The 19,699-nt window shown below is 44.3% G+C and overlaps 1 protein-coding gene across 1 annotated transcript in view; it reads right to left on the bottom strand.

Moving 5' to 3' along the window:
- CPAMD8 (C3 and PZP like alpha-2-macroglobulin domain containing 8) overlaps positions 1-15,516 on the bottom strand; it is a 65,797-nt gene extending 50,281 nt beyond the window's left edge. The window contains exons 1-15 of the mRNA XM_036399534.1: positions 15,390-15,516; positions 12,843-12,994; positions 11,654-11,676; positions 10,616-10,781; positions 10,442-10,494; positions 9,853-9,870; positions 8,776-8,830; positions 8,522-8,635; positions 7,337-7,421; positions 6,955-7,063; positions 5,679-5,906; positions 5,372-5,542; positions 4,884-5,012; positions 2,335-2,524; positions 303-475 (exon numbers count right to left, since the gene is read on the bottom strand). Coding sequence (XP_036255427.1) covers positions 303-475; positions 2,335-2,524; positions 4,884-5,012; positions 5,372-5,542; positions 5,679-5,906; positions 6,955-7,063; positions 7,337-7,421; positions 8,522-8,635; positions 8,776-8,830; positions 9,853-9,870; positions 10,442-10,494; positions 10,616-10,781; positions 11,654-11,676; positions 12,843-12,994; positions 15,390-15,475 — 1,752 coding nt within the window. The 5' untranslated portion in view covers positions 15,476-15,516. The remainder of the gene's footprint in view (positions 1-302; positions 476-2,334; positions 2,525-4,883; positions 5,013-5,371; positions 5,543-5,678; positions 5,907-6,954; positions 7,064-7,336; positions 7,422-8,521; positions 8,636-8,775; positions 8,831-9,852; positions 9,871-10,441; positions 10,495-10,615; positions 10,782-11,653; positions 11,677-12,842; positions 12,995-15,389) is intronic.
- Positions 15,517-19,699: the final 4,183 nt, after the last annotated feature.

Raw genomic sequence — 19,699 nt, 5'->3', positions numbered from 1 at the left:
AGTGAGACAGCAGCCCTCCCAAAAACCAAAGAGCAGTGAGACACCAGCCCTCCCTAAAGCCAAAGAGCAGTGAGACACCAGCCCTCCCAAAAACCAAAGAGCAGTGGGACACCAGCCCTCCCTAAAGCCAAAGAGCAGAGAGACACCAGCCCTCCCTAAAGCCAAAGAGCAGTGAGGCAGCAGCTCTGCCAAAAACCAAAGAGCAGTGAGACACCAGCCTTCCCAAAAACCAAAGAGCAGTGAGACAGCAGCCCTGCCAAAAAGCAAAGAGCAGTGAGACACCAGTCCTCCCTCTCCTCTACCTGGTTCTCAAAGGAGGAGGTGACAGGGAACTGCAGGCTGTCTGTGACCCCCTCTCCGTTCTCCCTGACGTAGTACACCAGGAGCCGAGCCAGGGGAGCCATGGAGTGAACAACAGAGAACCTCAGGAAGGTCACACACACCTCAACCTCTGCTGCAGGAGTGCTGGGAGGTGCTGAAATAGGAATTGTGGAGAAAAAAAAAATAGCTTTATTTACCCCAGTCACTCCCTTCCCGCCCCCTCCTAATGCTGACAGGCACAGAACTCTCCATTTGGGACTTGCATTCTTCCCTTGTTCCTGCTCCACACTTTCCTGAGTTCACAATATTTCCCTTTTCCCCCTCGTTGTGAAAGGTAATTAGCACTCATAATTTAATGAGCAGCATGGAGAAGGTGGGTAGGGAAGGATTACTCAGTGGTTTTCCAGCCATGAAATCAAGGAAACACACAGTCAAGTTATCAAGCCGTTGAAAATAAACAGACAATGGTATCTATTGCTGGAGAATGCTGGTGAGAGAAAAGGAATTGAAATCCTTGAATCCTTGAAAAAGGATTGTGCAGTTTACAGAGCAGAGAATCACTGGAGCTGTAAAACAGAATCACAGAATGATTTGGGTTGAAGGGACCTTTAAAGATCCTGCACTTTTGTGGACAAGGATGTCTCTCACCAGACCAGGCTGCCCAAAGTCCCACAGAACCTGGCCTTGAACTCTCCCCATGCCAGAGCCAAACTGTGAATGCAACAGCTCAGAACAAACCTTCAGTGCAGAAAATCATCACAAATCCTAAATTACTGACTGCCAGAAGCTTGGTGGGTACCTGGAGGGAGGTTCCTGTTGCTCTTTCCCCAACTCTCACAGCACAGTCAGACTTTTCCTTTGGCAGATGTTCTGTCCATCTTCCCAACCCCACCATTTTTCACTCCTCTGCTCCCCAAATCCACCAGATTTTTGTGTTCCTGTTACTCCTACAAACCAGGAGTCCCCATTTCATTACCCTTCTCCCTGTGGGCTGTGTGATCTCCTTGATCAGCCCATTTAATTTTCTCTTTCCATCCAACATCCTCTCCTCAGTTTAAACACAACCAATTGAACCAACTGCCCCAGCCCGGCCACTCCACTCCAATATCAGACTTTCCTCATCTGAGAAAGACTTCAGAAAGACCAAAGAAAACTTTTCAAGAGTTACCCCTCTTGGAGAACTTTTTTACATGCCTGAGGGGAATGGATTTCACTATTTTTCTTGCACAAATATTCTTTCAGGAGCATCACATTAACAAAAAGGGTGTGGAAAGGTTTGGTTTTTTTGCTGAAAATAGGGGTGAGCTGCATTTCTGGTGCTGGCTACCTGTTCCTGGGAAGTGTGTGAGGTCAATGTTCTTCTCCAGGGCTGTGGTGGCTCTTTTGCTCCTCTGCTGGGTGACATTGCTGGGCACAAAATTATCTCTACCCTTTCAAGGAGCACCACGTTTTTGCACATTTTTCTTGCACAAAATGATCTCCATCCTTTCAAGGAGCACCACATTTTGCACATTTTTCTTGCACAAAATGATCTCTTATCCTTTCAAGGAGCACCACATTTTGCACATTTTTCTTGCACAAAATGATCTCTTATCCTTTCAAGGAGCACCACATTTTGCACATTTTTCTTGCACAAAATTATCTATATTTTTTAAAGGAGCACCACATTTTGCACATTTTTCTTGCACAAAATTATCTATATTTTTTAAAGGAGCACCACATTTTGCACATTTTTCTTGCACAAAATTATCTATATTTTTTAAAGGAGCACCACATTTTGCACATTTTTCTTGCACAAAATTATCTATATTTTTTAAAGGAGCACCACATTTTGCACATTTTTCTTGCACAAAATGATCTCTATCCTTTCAAGGAGCACCACATTTTTGCACATTTTTCTTGCACAAAATGATCTCTACTCTTTCAGGAGCACCACATTAACAAAAAAGGTGTGGAAAGGTTTGTTTTTTTTTTCTGAAAATAGGGGTGAGCTGCATTTCTGGTGCTGGCTACCTGTTCCTGGGAAGTGTGTGAGGTCAATGTTCTTCTCCAGGCCTGTGGTGGCTCTTTTGCTCCTCTGCTGGGTGACATTGCTGGGCTGCAGCCCCGACAGGACAATGTTCCCTCGTGATGCCACCTCATAATGGAGAGTGAAGTTGCAAGGACAGGTGGATTTCACTGCAATCCAGGCCTCCTCTCCCACCTGCAGACAAGGACAGAAAAGCCAAAGATTTGTTCTGTTATGAGTTTTGGGGTGATAAAGGACAGGAACCTGCTTGGGTTCCAGGCCACAGGAGGTGTGAGCCCTCTCCTAACAAATGGGTGCATTGAAAAGATAATAATAATAATAATAATAATAATAATAATAATAATAATAATAATAATAATAATAATAATAATAATAATAATAATTTCATTATATAATTTATATTTATTTTTATTTATTTAATAAATTTATATTTTAATTTCTATTTAAGAAATTATAATTATATGATAAATTATATTATTATATAATAATTATTATTGTTACTATTATTATATATAATATATATTTCATTATATAATGATGATTATAATGATGATTATAATGATGATTATTATTATTATTATTATTATTACACTGTTCTCAGAGTCTTTTTCCACACTAAAAAGGAGCCTGTGTTCAGCTCTCCACTCACTGCAAATCTACAGGAGGCTGAGCTGGGGGTTGTATGCATTAATGGAACAATGAAGGAATCCCTGGAATCCTGGAAGTTAAGCCTTTTGGCACAGAGCAGCTGTCAGAATTGGTTGAATTTTAGACACCCCTTCAGTAGCCCAGGCCAAAAAAGGAAAGAGTTGGGTTGGGGGTGGGATATGTGTTTGATAATCTTTGCAGTTTAATTGTGATTACATCCATGTGGCTGTTATCAATTCAAACATCACCATGAAAGGACTGGGAAGAGATCCGAGGGAAAACGCTGTCAAATTACACAAAGTCTTGATAACAATTTGTGAGTTGGGCACTCAGGGAGGTGTCAAACACACAAAGAAATGAGAAGAAATCCGCTTTATTTTCACCTGGGCATTGAAACTCTGCACCCAGAGGGGCTCAGTGAGTACTGAACACCCCCAAAACAAAATCCCCCAAATTCCCACCAGAACAGACACCAGCCATGGGATCCATCACCCTGAGGAGCAGCAGACCTTGCCAGGAACACAAACTCCTTCCTGCTGGGGTCTGAGGAGTGGGACACTTGTAGGACCCTACATCAGTAGGATTTCTTCAGCACCTTCCCCTCCTCGCCCTCCTGCCATTTAAAGCAGAGCAGTTCCCAAATCAAACCATTCAGGCTTAAAAAATCCCACAGAAATGTGCTGAAAACTTCTCTTTTTTCAGCTCCAAGCGTTCTCCCTGCAGAATGCACACATGGCACCAACCAAAAGGGCAGAACTGGAACACAAGGAGCTGCTGATGCTTAAACACAGTGAGAATGCCACAGAGTCCAAGAGGTGCCTCGTGACATCAAATATTTGAAGTATTAAGAATTCCCCGGTGCAAATGATGAAACAATTCATTAAAAAATGAATGTAGCTAATTGGAACACCCTGTAAGAGCTGGCAGTGCATGGGAATAGCTCCCACATCAGCTGGTCATCCAGCTCCAAGCTTTCCCACAGAAGAATTAGTTCTAATCAGGTTATAATAAGAACAATGTGTTCAGATTAGCAGTGTATAATCCCCTTTCCATACCTCAGGAAACTTGTAAAAGATTAATTAGCCATTAAACTTCCATGAAATGCAATGATAAAAAAAAAGCTCTTATTTGGATACAAAGAATCTGAAACCAACCTCACAGACCCGCTGATAACAAATCTCTGTGTGTTTATGGCCAAAACCCCCTTTTTTTTCCACTGAGCACTATGCAGACCTTCAGAACATTTGCTTGGGTAAGAAGAGACCCTGAACAGCTCTCAGAAAACAGGAATCATGGTTAAATCAGATCTTTTCTCTAGGAGAGAAATCACAACAGCTTTTATAGGGCAGGATTATATTTTTAGAGAGGCTCCTACAAAACCCACCAAAGAAAACAAGGCAGTCATGTTGAGAGCTCAATAACTGGAAGATTGAACAGATCCAGCTGAGATTTAAACTGGAAGTTCCAGTGAGACTACAGAGCCTTAATTTTGGTCTTTAGTAATTCAGCCACTCCCACTAACATCACTTCCAATCATTTTCAGCAAGCAATCCATGTCTGAGCATTACTGGAGGCACAGAACACGCATTTAAATGTGAAATTATGAAGTTTTCCATGCCTACACCCACCCTCTCTGAACAGAAATGGTTGGATTTGTGGATTGGTGCACGGAGCACCCAGGGAATTGTGCTTAGCACCTTGTGGAGCCCACATTTAACAATTATTTGGTGGCTCAAGTGCAGTTTCTTCTTTCTTTGTAGTGGAAATAGTTCAAGATCCCAGAATCAGGAATGTCCAGAAATATTTAATTAGAACAAAGTGCTTTAAGCCAAGCAATGCAGGGGATTTCATTTAATTTCCATGCTGGAAGGTGAAGCCAACATACCTGGAAAGGTTTATCTGGTGCCTGGAGCTGGATGTGGCACTTGCTGGGCGAGTACCAGCTGCTGATGGACAAATAGTTGGGCAGATATTGATCCCCAGAGGGTTTCCCATCAATTGCTGTCACTTTGGTCTTAAAAAAAATGGGGAAAAAAGTTACATCAATGTTATGCATAGAAAGCTCATTTTGATCTTTCTTAATCTCTACTCTCCTCTCCCATTTTATATCTTTCATCTCTTGCCATCTTTACTCCCCAAATATTTGACCCCTACCACCACGTTAAGGTGCATTTGGAGGAGCATCTTTTCATGGTGGTTATCAGCATCAGTTCTCTTGGCAGCAGGAAACAAACCAGTGTTTGCTGTGTTGAAACCCAGAAGCTGAGGCTAAAAGGCACCGATTTCCTGTTTGTAGCACTGGTTTATAAAGTGCAGGTTTGACAAGATTAGTTCCATTAAAGCCTGCTAATCCCATAAGGAGCTTTTACCCACCTCCAGCCAGACATATTGGGCAGCTGTGGGGATGGAGGGGATTTCAAACTCCACCAGGCCATTCCTTGAGACCAGTTCACTGGTGTAAACATTGTCCTTTGGTGTGAGCTCAGCTTTAATTCGGATGGTGACTCTGTCAGCTGGGCTTCCATCGGGGTAAGTGACCTCCACCTGCACAGTGGGGCATTTACAGAACAATTAACTTGAAATTATCAGCAATTCCAGGTGGGGAAAACCACTGGGATCAACTGAAATCAGCCATATTAGTACCCAACAGCATTAAAAATAGGATTATTCTAAATCTCACCTTGCCTTTGTAAGGCAGCCCGGGTTTGAACTGCTTCCTGGTGTCCTTGGAGTACTTGATATCAATCAGCTGCTTCTGGACAGGTGTGGAGTCATCAAAGGTCACCTGCTTGCTGCCATCAGAGCTGATCACCATGGCCCAGATGTTGACAGTGCCTCGGAAGTGCTCGGGGACATCCGCTGGCATCATGTCCCTGACACACACCTCGAACTCGGCCGAGCCATCGATCTGGGGGCACACAGGGAGGGGCTCGGACACCCGCACGGGGCACAGCAAACAAAGCTAAAGCACAGGAACCTGAGCGGGGGGTGCAGCAGGGCTTGGGAAAGGGGAAAGGGGGAACACGGGAAAGGGAATGTTTCTCACTCAGGGTCACCAATTGTGCTGGTGTTCACAGGGGTCCCAGGATGAGGGAAGAGATGAGAATCTTGACTCCATGTTTCAGAAGGCTGATTTATTATTTTATTACATTTATTATATTAAAAGAAAATGATAAACTATACCAAAAGAATAGAAAAAGGATTTCACCAGAAGGCTTGAAAGGAATAGAAAGAAATAGAATGATAACAAAATCTTGTGAGTGACCAGAGAGTCTGAGACAGCTGACTGTGATTAGCCATTAATTAAAAACAACCACATGAGACCAATCACAGATCCACCTGTTGCATTCCACAGCAGCAGATAATTATTGTTTGCATTTAGTTTCTGAGGCCTCTCAGCTTCTCAGGAGAAAAGATCCTAATGAAAGGATTTTTCATGAAATGTGTTCGTGATGGGGGAAAAGGAAAGGAGGGGAAAAGGAAAGGGAAGTTTCATTTTCCTCCCTTAGCCATGGTCTGGACTAACTCTGTCACCTCAGGCTTCTGCTCTCCTCAGCCCCATATGCTCTTAAAACAGATTAAAACTATGCCAACAAATTCTCATCCCACCAAATCCCAGAATATCCTGAGCTGGAAGGGACCCACAGGGATCATCAGCCCAGTCCTTGTCCCTGCCCAGCCACCCCAAGAACCCCACCCTGAGCAGCCCTGGGAGCTCCTGGAGCTGTGGCAGCCTTGGCACCATTCCCTGGGGAGCCTGGGCAGTGCCCAGCAGCCTCTGGGAAAAAAGCTTCCTCCTAATATCTAAAATAATAAATATATCATGTAAAAATAAGCAATGGCCTCAGTTATAATATTTTCTGATTTCCCATCAGCAACAAAACAGAGCTGTGGGATAAATGTTAAAGAAGACAGATCAGGCATTTTATCACAGGTGAGTCCATGGTCTCCCTCACCTGGGTGGTCTTGAGGACAGGGTGTCCCACTTCATGTCTGTAGTACCCAACGCCATTTATAGTCATATTGACAATTAACTTCCCTGTCACTGGTTTGCCAAATGTGTATCTGAAATGCAAAGGAGATGATTAATAAATTCCAGCTGGTTTCTGTTCTTCTGGTTGTATAAAGACAATTACCATGTTACCTGCAAATCTAGGAAACATTACCACAGGAAGTTTTGCAGATTGTTATTTTTACCATGTTTTTGAAGGCCCTTACATCAAAAAATTACTGATGATGATTAGAAATAATCTGAAGAGTCTGCAGCAGGTGGGATCCAAGCTCCAGGGACTGCACTACAACCCACAGCAGTGAAATTTGGTTTGGGAATGTTCCTACCTGGCATGGACAGTTCCTTTCTCACACAGCGAAAGGTCACGGATGTAGCGAGGGGGATCAATCAGCAGCTCAAACTTTGGCAACACTACAATGAAAAGAAATAAAGCAGAATGTTTCCAAGCAGATCTCATTGCCCAGCTTGTAGCAAAAGTCCCCAGAGCTCTGACAGGAGCTGGTTCTGATTTATCAGGGTAACACCCACTAGAGGGTCAATAAATTAGGATGGAAATGGGGGCGTGTGTTCTGTTCAGAGCTGGGGCAGTTATCTTCCTGTCAGTGGGCAGTTTTCTTTATCTCTCTCACAGCCAACCCTCCCTCCAGGAGATCTCTTCTTTTAATGAGCCATTAATTATTAATTATCTTCTGTCCATGGCCACTGAGTGTCCCTGCAGGGCTGATCCAATTCCATCATCCCATGGGGAGATGCTGCGCCAAGGGGAGGAGCCAAGCATTCCTACCTGGATCCAATCTGAGGTTTCAAACATTCCTGCCTGGATCCAATCTGAGGTTTCAAACATTCCTGCCTGGATCCAATCTGAGGTTTCAAGCATTCCTACCCGGATCCAATCTGAGGTTCTGGGACACCAGAACAGCCTTTACAGTGGATTGCCAGAGGGAGCCCAGGCCCATCTCCAGCAGCCCTGGAGCTGCAGAGGAAAACTCCCCCCTTGTGCAGGATCCCTGCTCCAGCAGAGCCACAGCTGGCACTGCAGGAGGGCTGAGCCCCCATGGGATGGGGCTGTGCCACCCCCTGACACACAGGGGACAGGGCATGGTCTGACTCTGGCAGGGTTTGTTTTCTCTTTTTTTGTGCTGTTGCATTTGTATTTTTATTTATCCTGTTATTCCTATTCCCATATCTTTGCCTGAGAGCCTTTTAATTTCAAAGTTATAATAACTCAGAGGGAGGGGGTTTGCATTTTCCATTTAAGGAGAGGCTCCCGCCTTCCTTAACAGACACCTGTCTGTTCAAACCAGGACAATCAACAGCAGCAAACCAAAACCACCTTGGCAAGGTGAGCTCAGCAAAGCTCCCAGTTAGCAGTGCCTGCATCCCCGAAATACCTGGCTCTAAGGAATTTTTCCTCATGGCATTTTAAACGCAGTGTTTCAGGAGTTTCATGTCAAGTGAAAGCATTTCAGAGTTCTGTTCTTCCAAATGCACCCGGGTTAGGGTCAACTCACCATATTTCTGCACCTCAAAGGATTTGTTGTAGGTGTGCCCCTGCATCTCAGCAAAGATGATCCATTCCCCAAAAACTGGCTGATCAGACAGGGGAAAAGTCATGTTGACAATGCCTGAAAAAGCAAACAACATTCTCTGAACTCTGTCACTCTCCAGCCCCTTCCAAGCCTCACTGAACAGCACTCAGTGGAAGCAGAAGCAAAGGCAAATCACAGCACACAGAGCGGAAAAAAATAAATAATCTGGAACTTACCACAACAAAATGGCTTCAAGTTATTCCATTCTATCATCCGAGACCCCCGGGGATCCTGCAGGGAGGATTAGGGGTGAGAAATGAGCATCACTCGTGTATTTAAATCAGTTTGCAACAAGGAACTTCCTTTTGTGATACACACACTTCACTGACAGCTCAAAGGTAACCAAAGCCTGTCAAAAATGTCCCAGAAATACCTTACAGCAGGGGTATTTGCTTTCTGGGGTTATTTAGGAGCTCTGCTCCTGTAAGCAATGCGCACAAATAAATGCTGTCAAGCAAATTTTTCCCCTGCCTTAAAACACCAGTCCTGGATGGGATGAACTGACCCCATTCTTAAAGGGAGCTGTACAAGCAGAAAGACAAATTTTGGATTAAAAAAACCCAGGTGAAATGAATCCTGCCGGTTTTGTCAGCATTAAATCTTCAACAAGATTAAATCCTTCTCCTTTCTGAGAGGTAAACACATTAAAAACAAAACAAAAAAAAAACAACCCAAAAAAACCAAACCAAACAAAAAAATACAAAAAAAACCCAAAAAAACCCAAAAAACAACCAACCAAAAAAACCCCAAAAACCCCAATAAAACAAGAACAAAAAAAAAAAAAAAAAAAAAAAAAAAACTAAACACAGAGGGAACCACTCTTTCACCTCATTAGGAAGAGGACAGGAGAACCCTTTCCTTTCCATGAATTTCTGCTCTCCACCACCTCTGTTTGGGAGCAGAGATGAGGGTGGCCCTGCTCTGCCAGCCCAGCACAGGAAGGACTGGAGTGAACAGAAGGGAGAAGAAATGGGGCTGTCACAGTTATAAATCCCAGTGAATCAAGCCAGTTCTTCTCAGGCTGAAAAATGGGAATGAATTTCTGAAACTGCAGTAGAAAACCAGGATATTTGCTGGTGATGGCAAAAAGCAAAGGCACAGAGATCAGATAGAGACACAGGGAAAGAAAATTGCGTTAGTTAGGGGTGGGAATGGCCATAATGGACAGGAAAAGCAGAAATTTGTTCCTTTAAGTGCTACACAAACCTTGTACCTCTACAGGACAGGTGCTAGAAGGGCACAAAGATACTCACCACCACATAAGCTTCAATCTGAAAGAAAAAAGAAAATAAAAGTCTTTATGAAACAACTTTTCTGCTTTTTGTGATGAGTGTTGAGTCAACATAAGCGAAGTGTGAGACCCGAAGTGACAGAGTTTGAACATCTTTGTTAAGAGTAGCCTGAGAAACACAGATTTAATTCAGAGATCTATCTGGAAAAGGGACAATTTACATATCTGTGCACTACCTAAATAAGGTGCAAGTCTCTGAAAAATTCATGTCTCTGCTCTGGCAGAGCTGCCTCCTATTTGCCAGCACTCCAGAAGTTTGTATTCACCTCCAACAGGAATAGGACCAAGTGAAAAAAGCTGAATTACAAATAAAACAAGCTGTCACAAGTTATGCCCAAACAGCTTAAAAATCCAATTCTGCTCCTGCATAAGTGTATTGGAGAGCACCCCCAAGGCTGAGCATCCAGCACGGGGCGGCCTGTGCCTGCTGAATTGTTTTGCTCTAAAAAGGACCTTTTGGGACTTAAATAATTCTCAAATATTTGAACAGAATGCAGGCTACCAAGTATCCCCTCATATTGCACAGTGTGAAAGAAAACAGATTTCTTTACCCTGTCGTTGACTGGCCTCAGGTCAGAAGTCACCATGAAGAGATTTATCAACACTGGAAAAGGAAAAGAGGGAATTTATCAGTCACCAGAGCTGAGACTGAACAGAAGAGCTCATCCTAAAACTCCCCTTGAAAGCAGCCCTGGCATCTGGCAAGTTATCCAAGATGATTTTACCTTTCTGCTTGGGTTTGTAGACAGGTTTGTCAGTCTGGATGAACACTGAGGAGCCCTTGCTGTCGATGGTGACTGTGGTGTAGTTGTGGAAAATGTGCCCTTCCTCTGCCAGGTGCCTGTTGCCCCAAACCTTCAGGTGTGCTTGTCCACGAAGCCCTGAAGGCACCTAAAAAGGCACCAGGAGGTGAGGAACACACAGAAAAACCTCTGAGCTTTTGGGGAATGCAGTTGACACTGAGGAGAGCAAGAAGAGGCACCTGCTGTGCTTTGGTGTCAATCTGTGTTAGTAGTGAAAGGAAAATTAAGGCCATAATAGGTTTTCTACAATATATAAACTACAAAGGAGGTAAATTCATGCTGAAACCATGGCAGGAAATTCTCTTCTGCCCTTTATCACTCAAGCAGAGTGATGGTTGATCCATGATCTACACATGCAGGTGTATTACACAGGGAAACCAACCCAACAGGGGGAGAAACCCCAATGAGCAACACAAAAAAGTCCCCGGAACAAAAAGTGCATGCATGTATACATGTTCAACCAGCTGCTCAGAGAAATAAGCACTTCAAAATTACTTCAGATTAAAAGTGACAAAATAAAAAACCTGATACCATTCCAGATGCACATAATTGGATATTTTGTTCCACCACCCCCCTTTAATCTCCCAAAGATGACAAGCCCAAATTAAGTCCTAAGTTAAGAAACCCAACACTTTTAAGGGCTTGTTCTTCTAGTCCAGCTCCATTTTGCCAACATTTGAAGTCCTAACTCCCGCACAGAATTCTGCCATTCTTATAAAACAAACCCAACACATAAATTTATGCGGAGCCATGAGCCACTGATTTTCTTTAGTGGTGTAAAGGTGAACTGTGATGGGTTGAGCTTTGTTGTTTTCACTCTCCACCTTTCCTCTGGTGAAGGCAGTGTCCTCCTCAGGTGTTCCCAGAACATGACATTTATTTGTGCCACCAATGCTTGGTGTGGCTGAGGGAAATCCCTTACGTGTTCACCAAAAACATCTTAAAATTATTGATACTCACCTTCAGCTTAATTGTTCCTTTATCTAAAATATGAGAGAGAGAGAGCAGGAGTTATTCTCAAGGTAAGACACCAAGAATTTAAATGTTTTCAGCTGAGTGAAGGAAGACCCCATTCACAGAGCTGCTCCCTGCACTATCCCTTTGCTGTGATTTTACCTGAAATAATTTTCCTGCACTGTCTGCAGGGTGAGTAAGTCAGACCCAGAAGAGCTCTCCAAAATAAACCTGCTCCACATTTATTCACAACTTTTGCCCAAGTTAAATTGCAAAGTGCTCTGTGATTGGAGAGCACCCCCAAGGCTGAGCTCAGGGCAGCCTGTTTGTGCCTCCTGAATTGTTTTGCTCTAAAAAGGACCTGGCCTCTTTTGGGACTTCAACAATTCTCAAAACAAACACTCCAGGGATCCGTTTGGATTGCTGGATCCAGCCATACCTAGGAGTTCTCTGGAGCATTTGCTGCCCACGTGTGTCAGCATCACTGACGCATGAATTGCTTTGCAATTGTCAGCCACTTTCAAAGACATCAAGGGGAGGACACAATCAGAGACAATCTGTTCCAAGAAATGGAATGGCTTTCATAAAACTCCCAGTTTTAACATAGAGAAGAGTTAAAACATGAGGGTTAAAGAGCCTGATTGCCTTGACCACACTGTGGTACCACAGGGCTACTGCACTTCACTTTCAGCACTGTAAATTCACTCAGATATCATGGATAACTGGATATCATCAGATCACATTGATTTTACTCACAGGACAGGGGTATCTGGCTTGGATTTTAAAGATTTATCCAGCTACACAAACATCACCACCTGTCTCAGCAACACCCAGTACTGAAGATGGGGATTGTGCTCCCAGCACTCATTTTGGAGAGAAGAAATTGATGATGATGATGATGTAGATTTTTTATTTTTCTTAAAAATAAACTTATAAATATTCAGGCATCAAAAGGAAGAAAAATCACTGTAAAACTCTAGAATATCAGTTATCCTGGGTCTCTGTATATCTTGGGGTTCCAAAGTTATCAAAGTGTTTGAGATCAAAACCACATTACCACAATCAACTGAGAAGGTGCAGCAGCAGCAGCAGCAAATCGATTTGTTTGATGCCATTATCACCTAAAGCAACTCTTTAGGAGGTACCAAGGTGCTCCCCCAGCCCCTCAGCTCATCAGTCAGCGCTCAAAGCTCACCCAGGACTGTCCCATGGCTCCGGGACACCGTCTCCCCCTTGACCACCAGCTGGATCTGCACCGTGGTCTCCTTGGCAGAGTTGAAGATGGTCACACTTATGGCTTCCTCCACCCCAGAGCGGAAAACAGAAGGTGCTGCAATCAAATAACCCCTGAGGAGCACAATTGGAAGTGGTCAGTCAAGACACAGCCACAAGGAATGGCTTAATTTGGGAGACACTTCTTGTGTGGAAAAGGAAAAGAACAAATACCCTGTGATGTATTTGCCCCTGTAGGGTCACATTTTTTGTCACCAGCAGTCTAAGCCTGTATCTAATGTATAAATATAATTTAATGCATAATTATCTAAGCCTGTATCTAATTAATTAAATTATGAGGTAATTTAATGCATAATTATCTAAGCCTGTATCTAACGTATAAATATAATCAAATGTATAATTATCTAAGCCTGTATCTAATTGTATAAATGAACAAACAGAGCCTAAGTGGCTACAAATGGCTACAAATCCTTAGGATTTAAATAAAACCAGTAATATATCCATGTTTATTGCATCTATAAAAATAAATTCATATTAAAGTGAATAAATGAATAAATTAATGTTCAAGTGAATAAATGAATGAGACCCCATTTATTTGTCTACTATATGTAACAAACTAAATGCCCAACCAGCTAATCATAAAAGAGTTAAAGTTCATGAAGGAATAAGGAGGTACCTGAACATCTCATAGAGCTTCATAGCCAATGCTTTCTTTGAAACAACTTTAATATTTTTAACTCAATGATATGGCTCCATTTTCATAGTTCAGCTTTATATAGGAGAAGTGAAGGGACTCAGAGGTGATTTTTGGAGCTTTCTAATTGTCAGGCTCAAGGCACGTAACACACCTGACCTTGCAGTTTCCACAGAAGCAACCCAGAAACTGCAGCTACAAAACCGAGCTCGAATTCCCAGCTCTACCACCACATTCTTGTTCAAACAATTGGATCCTGCAAGTTTACAAAAGGCATTATTTTAGGAGGCACACAGAGAGCTTTAAAGCCACCCAAAACGACCTCCCATAGATGCTGCAATGTGAGAGTTTCTGAATGGAATCCGCACCACTCCTCTCTGAATGGCACCGTGCCATGAACTTGTCAGCTAAAAGCATTGCAGGCTCTGAGCTCTTTGATGCACTGGGCTGGAAGCAACACATTTATATTCTCTTCATGACACACCTTTCTGGGGTTTTTTCCCTACCCAAAAGGATTTTTTTTTAAACAAGAGGCAATTCCTCAGATGCCTTTTCAAGCCAAATTTCTCAGCCCGTGCCTTTCTACAGTCCCGCGAGTCAGGTTGCTTTAGCTCATGATTAATTATCACTTTGGGATGAGGATGATGGTGTTTTACAGCCCCCAAGTAATCTTTTATCAAATTCCAAGCCCATGTTCCTCTCTCAGCAGGCCTCATTGCCATGGAGATCCCATTACCCCCAAAGGAAGTTCAGAACTCTGTGGCATTTGAGTTAAATTGCACGGGGTACTTGCAGATTCAAAACCTTATGGCTGCCACGTTTGAAAATTCATCAGAATGGCAATAAATAACAATCAAAAGTTACTACTGAGCCTGAAATCTTGGGTAAGAGAGACAGCAGAGGGAGAAAGAGTACCAGCTGCATTCAGGATGAAATGATCAGATTTAAACTGTCATGAGCCCAGCACTGCAGTGCCATATGTGAAGCACATGTACTCACATTGTTCCGAATTGCTGAAACTCCTTCTGAAGTATCAGTCCCTTGATACAACTATTTAAATAACCTAATAGGTGGCATTTGAAAATTAAATATTGAATTTGGCAATCAAAGAGTTAACTTGACAGGGACTCGACAGATCCTTTAAGCACTTTTAACTAACAGCTCTGTCAGGTTACACCAAAACTTGGCAGGACGTGAAATATTTTCTAGTAAGCAAGTGAGCATAAGTTCTCCATGGCACTCAGTTAATGCAGCTATTCACGATGCTGCCGGGCTATAATAAGCCAGGGATAAAGAACAAAGCAAACCTTAATCAAAATTAACCTAAACATGCTGGGAAAGGGCTGCGGATTCAGTTCCTAATAGTGCGGGGAAAGTTCTCTGACTTTCTGCCCGGCTGATCTTTCCCACAAAAAACAACAACAACAAAAAAAAAAAAGAAAATAAAGAAAATCTTCACACGCTTCTCAGGAGCGCCCAGCGCTACCTTCAACCACCCCCAGCACCGCAGCAGGCGGATTCCTTAAATAACTGCTGGCAGATAAAAGCTCCGCTCCGGGAGCAGCTGCACGCAGGTACCGCACGGGAGCTTTCTCCTCCTCCCGGTTCCCTCTCCCCGCGCTCCGGCACCGCTGGGGACCCCGGGGACAGCGGGGGAGAGCCGGGGACAGCGGGGGAGAGCCGGGGACCGCCGCGCTCCATCCGCGACCCCTCCGGCCGCTCCGCGGGCTTTGTTCCGCGGTCGTGACCGGGCAGAGCCGCTTCTCCCCCCGCCGCCCTGCCCGGGGATGCTGCCGCGGGGTCCCCGGTACTTACTGGCGCTGGCGGGGCTGGGCAGCGCTCAGGCTGCAGAGGACCAGCAGCAGCAGTGCCGGGGCGCGGCGGGGCTCGCAGCCGGACATGGTGCCGGGAGCCCGGGCCACGGCGCCGTGCGCGGGCAGCTGGAGCCTTTTGTTCCCGGCGAGCGCAGCCCGAGGCTCCGCCGCCCCGCGCCCGGGCTCCGCTCCCCGGTGCCTCTGGCCGCCGCCCCCGCCGCGTCCCCGCCCCCGGGCCGCCCCCTCCTGGCCCCGGTGCCCGCTCGGCTCCGGCCCCGGCTTCTTTGTCTGCGGCTCCCCCCGCCCGCTCCTGACAGCGCCACCGGGGACGGGGCGAGGGGAGGGGGCCGCGCCCCGCCCGGCCCCAGGTGCGCCCAGCCCGGCCCGGCCGCTCCGCGCCCCCGCCCGGCTCTGCCGAGCCCCAGCGGCCCCGGCAGCGCTGCTCGGGCTCCTCGCCTTCCTCCGGAGCCCCGCAGATGGGAGAGCTGAGAAAGCCGAGGTCCCGTGGAGCAGGACCGGGGCACGGCAACCCCGGCGCGGTCCGGTCCCCGTAACTGAGCTCTGTGCGCTCAGAGCTCCGTGGAGTTCTGCCCTGGAGCTGCTTTCCCACCCAAATTCCAGCACGGATGCTCCTCCATCCTCCTCGCTCCCTAGGCCCTAATCCGTCCCTCTCCATCCCTCTGTCCCGAGGTTCCAGGGCTTGGGACAGGAGAGGGAGCCCTCACTGCAGCAGCCTGAGGAAGAGCTGCAGCCCAAGAGCAGAGCTCGCACAAACCGGGAAAAGCAAACCCAAGGCGACAGCAGCGAGCGGAGGTGACAGAACAAATGCCATCTCCTTCTACACAGAGATATCCAGGAATGATTCCTCTGATCCCTGCCGGAGAAATCCCAGGCACACCAGAGGGGAATTCTTGCACCAGCAATAAATGAAAACCCTCAATGTAGTTTGAATCATATTTTTCCCCCAATACACCTGGCTTACACACACAAATAGTGCTTAGACTTTTATCTTGTGTGAAACTGAGGCTGATTTTGATGTCTTCTCTTAAAAGTAAAGTCACTAACTCAGCTTTTTGATAAATTCAGATTATCTTTAATAATGGCTAACACTGTGAGATGTGGCTACATTTTTCTACTTAAATCTATCCTAAACCAGCACTGTCTCATTTCTGTGGAGAGGCAAAACAAACCTAGAAAAAGAACAAACCCTTTTTGACAAATTAGACAAGATGAGACTCTAGAAGGACAGGGGTCACTTCCCAAGGAAATAATGAGCTAGGAACTAAGAGAAAGAACTTATTAGAATGTACATTACAGTGGAATGGTTTAGGTTTTGTTTGTTTGTTTGGGGATTTTTTTTTGGACACAAACCGAAACAAGCAAAGAAAATATCTGGTAACTCTAAATTGTTTTCCAGTTTCTTCCTATTCTCAGCTACAAACACAGACCCCTGCCTGCAGAGCAGCCTTACTGAGCCAGCCTCTCCTCAGGGTGACGCTTCAGGGCATGTTGGGATCCTTTGTTTAAAGATTAAAGGAGGCAAAATGAAAATAAAGCACCCTTGCTGTTCCCATGGCATGGCAGAGATCAGGTATGTTAGGGCTAGAAGAGTATCATGTTTTCAAAAATACTAATTCATGAATTACCTCTACACTCAATCCATATCTTTCTAGAGCAAACCATAAATGGCTCATTACAGACTTGTACATGAGATCTATGGGGAATGTACCAAAAACCCCACAAAATGCCACTAAACACCCATCCTGCCAAGCACAGGAAAGAGCTTTGAAGAAGCCCTGGGTAAGGACTTTGAACAAGCAACAGGATTCAGCAATGGATTGATGCAGGCAGCAAAGTGCAATTCTAAAATAGAGCTCCATCACCTCCAGAGTAACACACAAATGTGCATGTGTACATCTCAAAAAGCACAGAGAGAAATCACCCTTATGTGGAATACAGCCCTTTTGAATTGCTCATTCTTTTAAAGGAGAGATTTCTCCTAAATTGAAGATTTTCCATTTGATATTTACTGACTACAAGAAATCTCAGGCAATTACAGCCTCTGAAGACTGCAAACCATCTTCTAATTATGAAGGTATGTGCAATCCTGTAAATAAGGCTGGAATCAACTTGGTCTGAAAAAAAAAAAAGGAGGCTTTAGATATAATTTCAAACTATTTACTTACTGAAATGGAATTTTCTGTGCTTGCCAAAATGAATCCCATTCAGTGTGATGCAACAGGTGTTGGAATTCCAGCAGCCGCCTGCAACCCACATCTGGTAATGGTTAGGAGTTAAAAGGAAGTTCTGTAAGAACTGCTCATGTATAAAAACTATTCATCAGTCACATCTATGGGCCATATTCACCCACCCGCTTGCTCTGTGCATAGCTCAGATTTTTATTTCGTTTACAGAAAACGTAATTCTGCTCCTCATAAAGTCTCAGGAATCTCAGGCACTTGGGAGCATGTGGGGGATTGGTGTTGGCCCTGCTGGTGGCAGAAAGGTGAGGGAGGGACAGGGGTTTAGGGAACGAGGTGTGAATCCATCTGTATTGGTTCTGACTGGACCGAAATTCACGCCCTGATCGCTTCTCATCATCGCCCTGCAGGAGAAGGAATCCTCCCCCATGTCCCAGATACCTCATAAAAAACCTGTGCAATGTGAAAATGATCAGACAGGGATTTGTCAAGGAAAAAAAAAAAATAATAATTTCCAAGTACTGCCACTGACAGCTGGGAATCCTTCTGCTTTTCCCTCTCACCTCAATTGCCAGATTGAACTCAGTCAGACAACTCACAGGATACAAGGGGTAGCACCAAGCCATCAATAACTAGCCCTTGCTGACTGCCTCAGCATGAGTGGTGCCACTCACTTGTCACTCAGATGACCAGATTCAAAGGTAGAAAAGGTAATTTTCACTTGCTTAAAGATTTTAATGCATGTAAATTGTGCATAAAAGATACTGTACTAAACCCAAGGCTATTAATCATGGAGCTTTGTGTTAAGTCCTGCATACACTAGATTTCAGTAGAAGGTGGATGAAAAATAAAAAAGCCATCAATTTCCAGAATCATTTCTCCCCTTTTCCCAGTGGAAAAACATTCACCTCTGTCATTACACAGCACCAGACAAGAACAAGGCCTTAGTTAATTTTTACAGCATTATATTCATGGTAAAAAAAGCCACACCTCTTCTTTAACTCTGAGTTTTGTTCTCCCTTCATTTTTCTCTGACAGACAAACAGAGATAGCAAAAGCAGAAACTGATAACTGCAAAGTGTCCCAGGCTTTGCCACACTCCTGCACCTCCCAGCACTGAGGAAAATGGTTTAACATCAGTCCAGACAGGGTGGCAGAAACCAGACTGATCCTGCCCCCCAGGAATACAAACAAAAATTATGAGGAAAGGATAATTAAAGAGCATTTTTCAACTAAGACTGTGATCTAAGTAGCATATAACAGGATAATGATATTGAGAACATAATTATTAAATAGTTCTGTCAAAAATGGTTATTATTCATCTCTAGAGCCAGAGAGTCTGATCTTTCACAGTAATATAACATTTTAATTCCTGAAAAAGTGACTAAAATAGTACTAGGAAAGCATTCAAATGGAGGATTTTGAATGATTTAGAAGGAAGAGCACTGTGCTTATCAGAAGGGGCTGTCATTCAGATGTTTAGTCAGAAATAATTTCCCAATTCTCTTCTCAGCTCCTACATGACTGGTGAAATACAATTTGTGTATAGTCTGACTGAACAGCAGAGCCAGCTCCCATATGCAAGAGATATTAAACAAAGGGATTAAGGAATTTTATATCCTACAGGCCATCTCCAAGCATACATTGTCTTTATAAATTAAAAAAATTAGTTATATCTGATGGGGCGACCATAACATAGAAAACTAAAGATCTTGAATGAGCAGGAAACTCAGATTTTGCCCATACATTATCACAGAAATATTTTAAAAAGAAACCGATCAGAGGCATTTGAGCCCACTCTGCAAACCTCGTGCTGGCTGTACAGACCACACACAAATGCAGCGGAAGAAACAACCTAAAATAATTTCTGTGAGTTGAGCAGGAATGCTCACATAATCACTGGAAATGCTCTTAATTGGTGTGGCTCAGTGGTGCATTTCAGAGCTGTTAGATCTTCTGCCCCTCTGGAACTCTTTTCATGTCCTGGCAATCCCAGCCCAGCCAGCAGTTTGTTTATCATATTCAGGATGAATTTCCGGATCTCCAACAAAGTGGTATTTACTCCGAGGCAGGGAAGACTGCAGTAATCCAATAAGTTCTCATTAGCCTA

The sequence above is a fragment of the Molothrus ater genome, chromosome 26 (genome assembly GCF_012460135.2).
Source record: "Molothrus ater isolate BHLD 08-10-18 breed brown headed cowbird chromosome 26, BPBGC_Mater_1.1, whole genome shotgun sequence".
Lineage (NCBI taxonomy): Eukaryota > Metazoa > Chordata > Aves > Passeriformes > Icteridae > Molothrus > Molothrus ater.
This window is presented reverse-complemented; position numbering and strand designations above follow the sequence as displayed.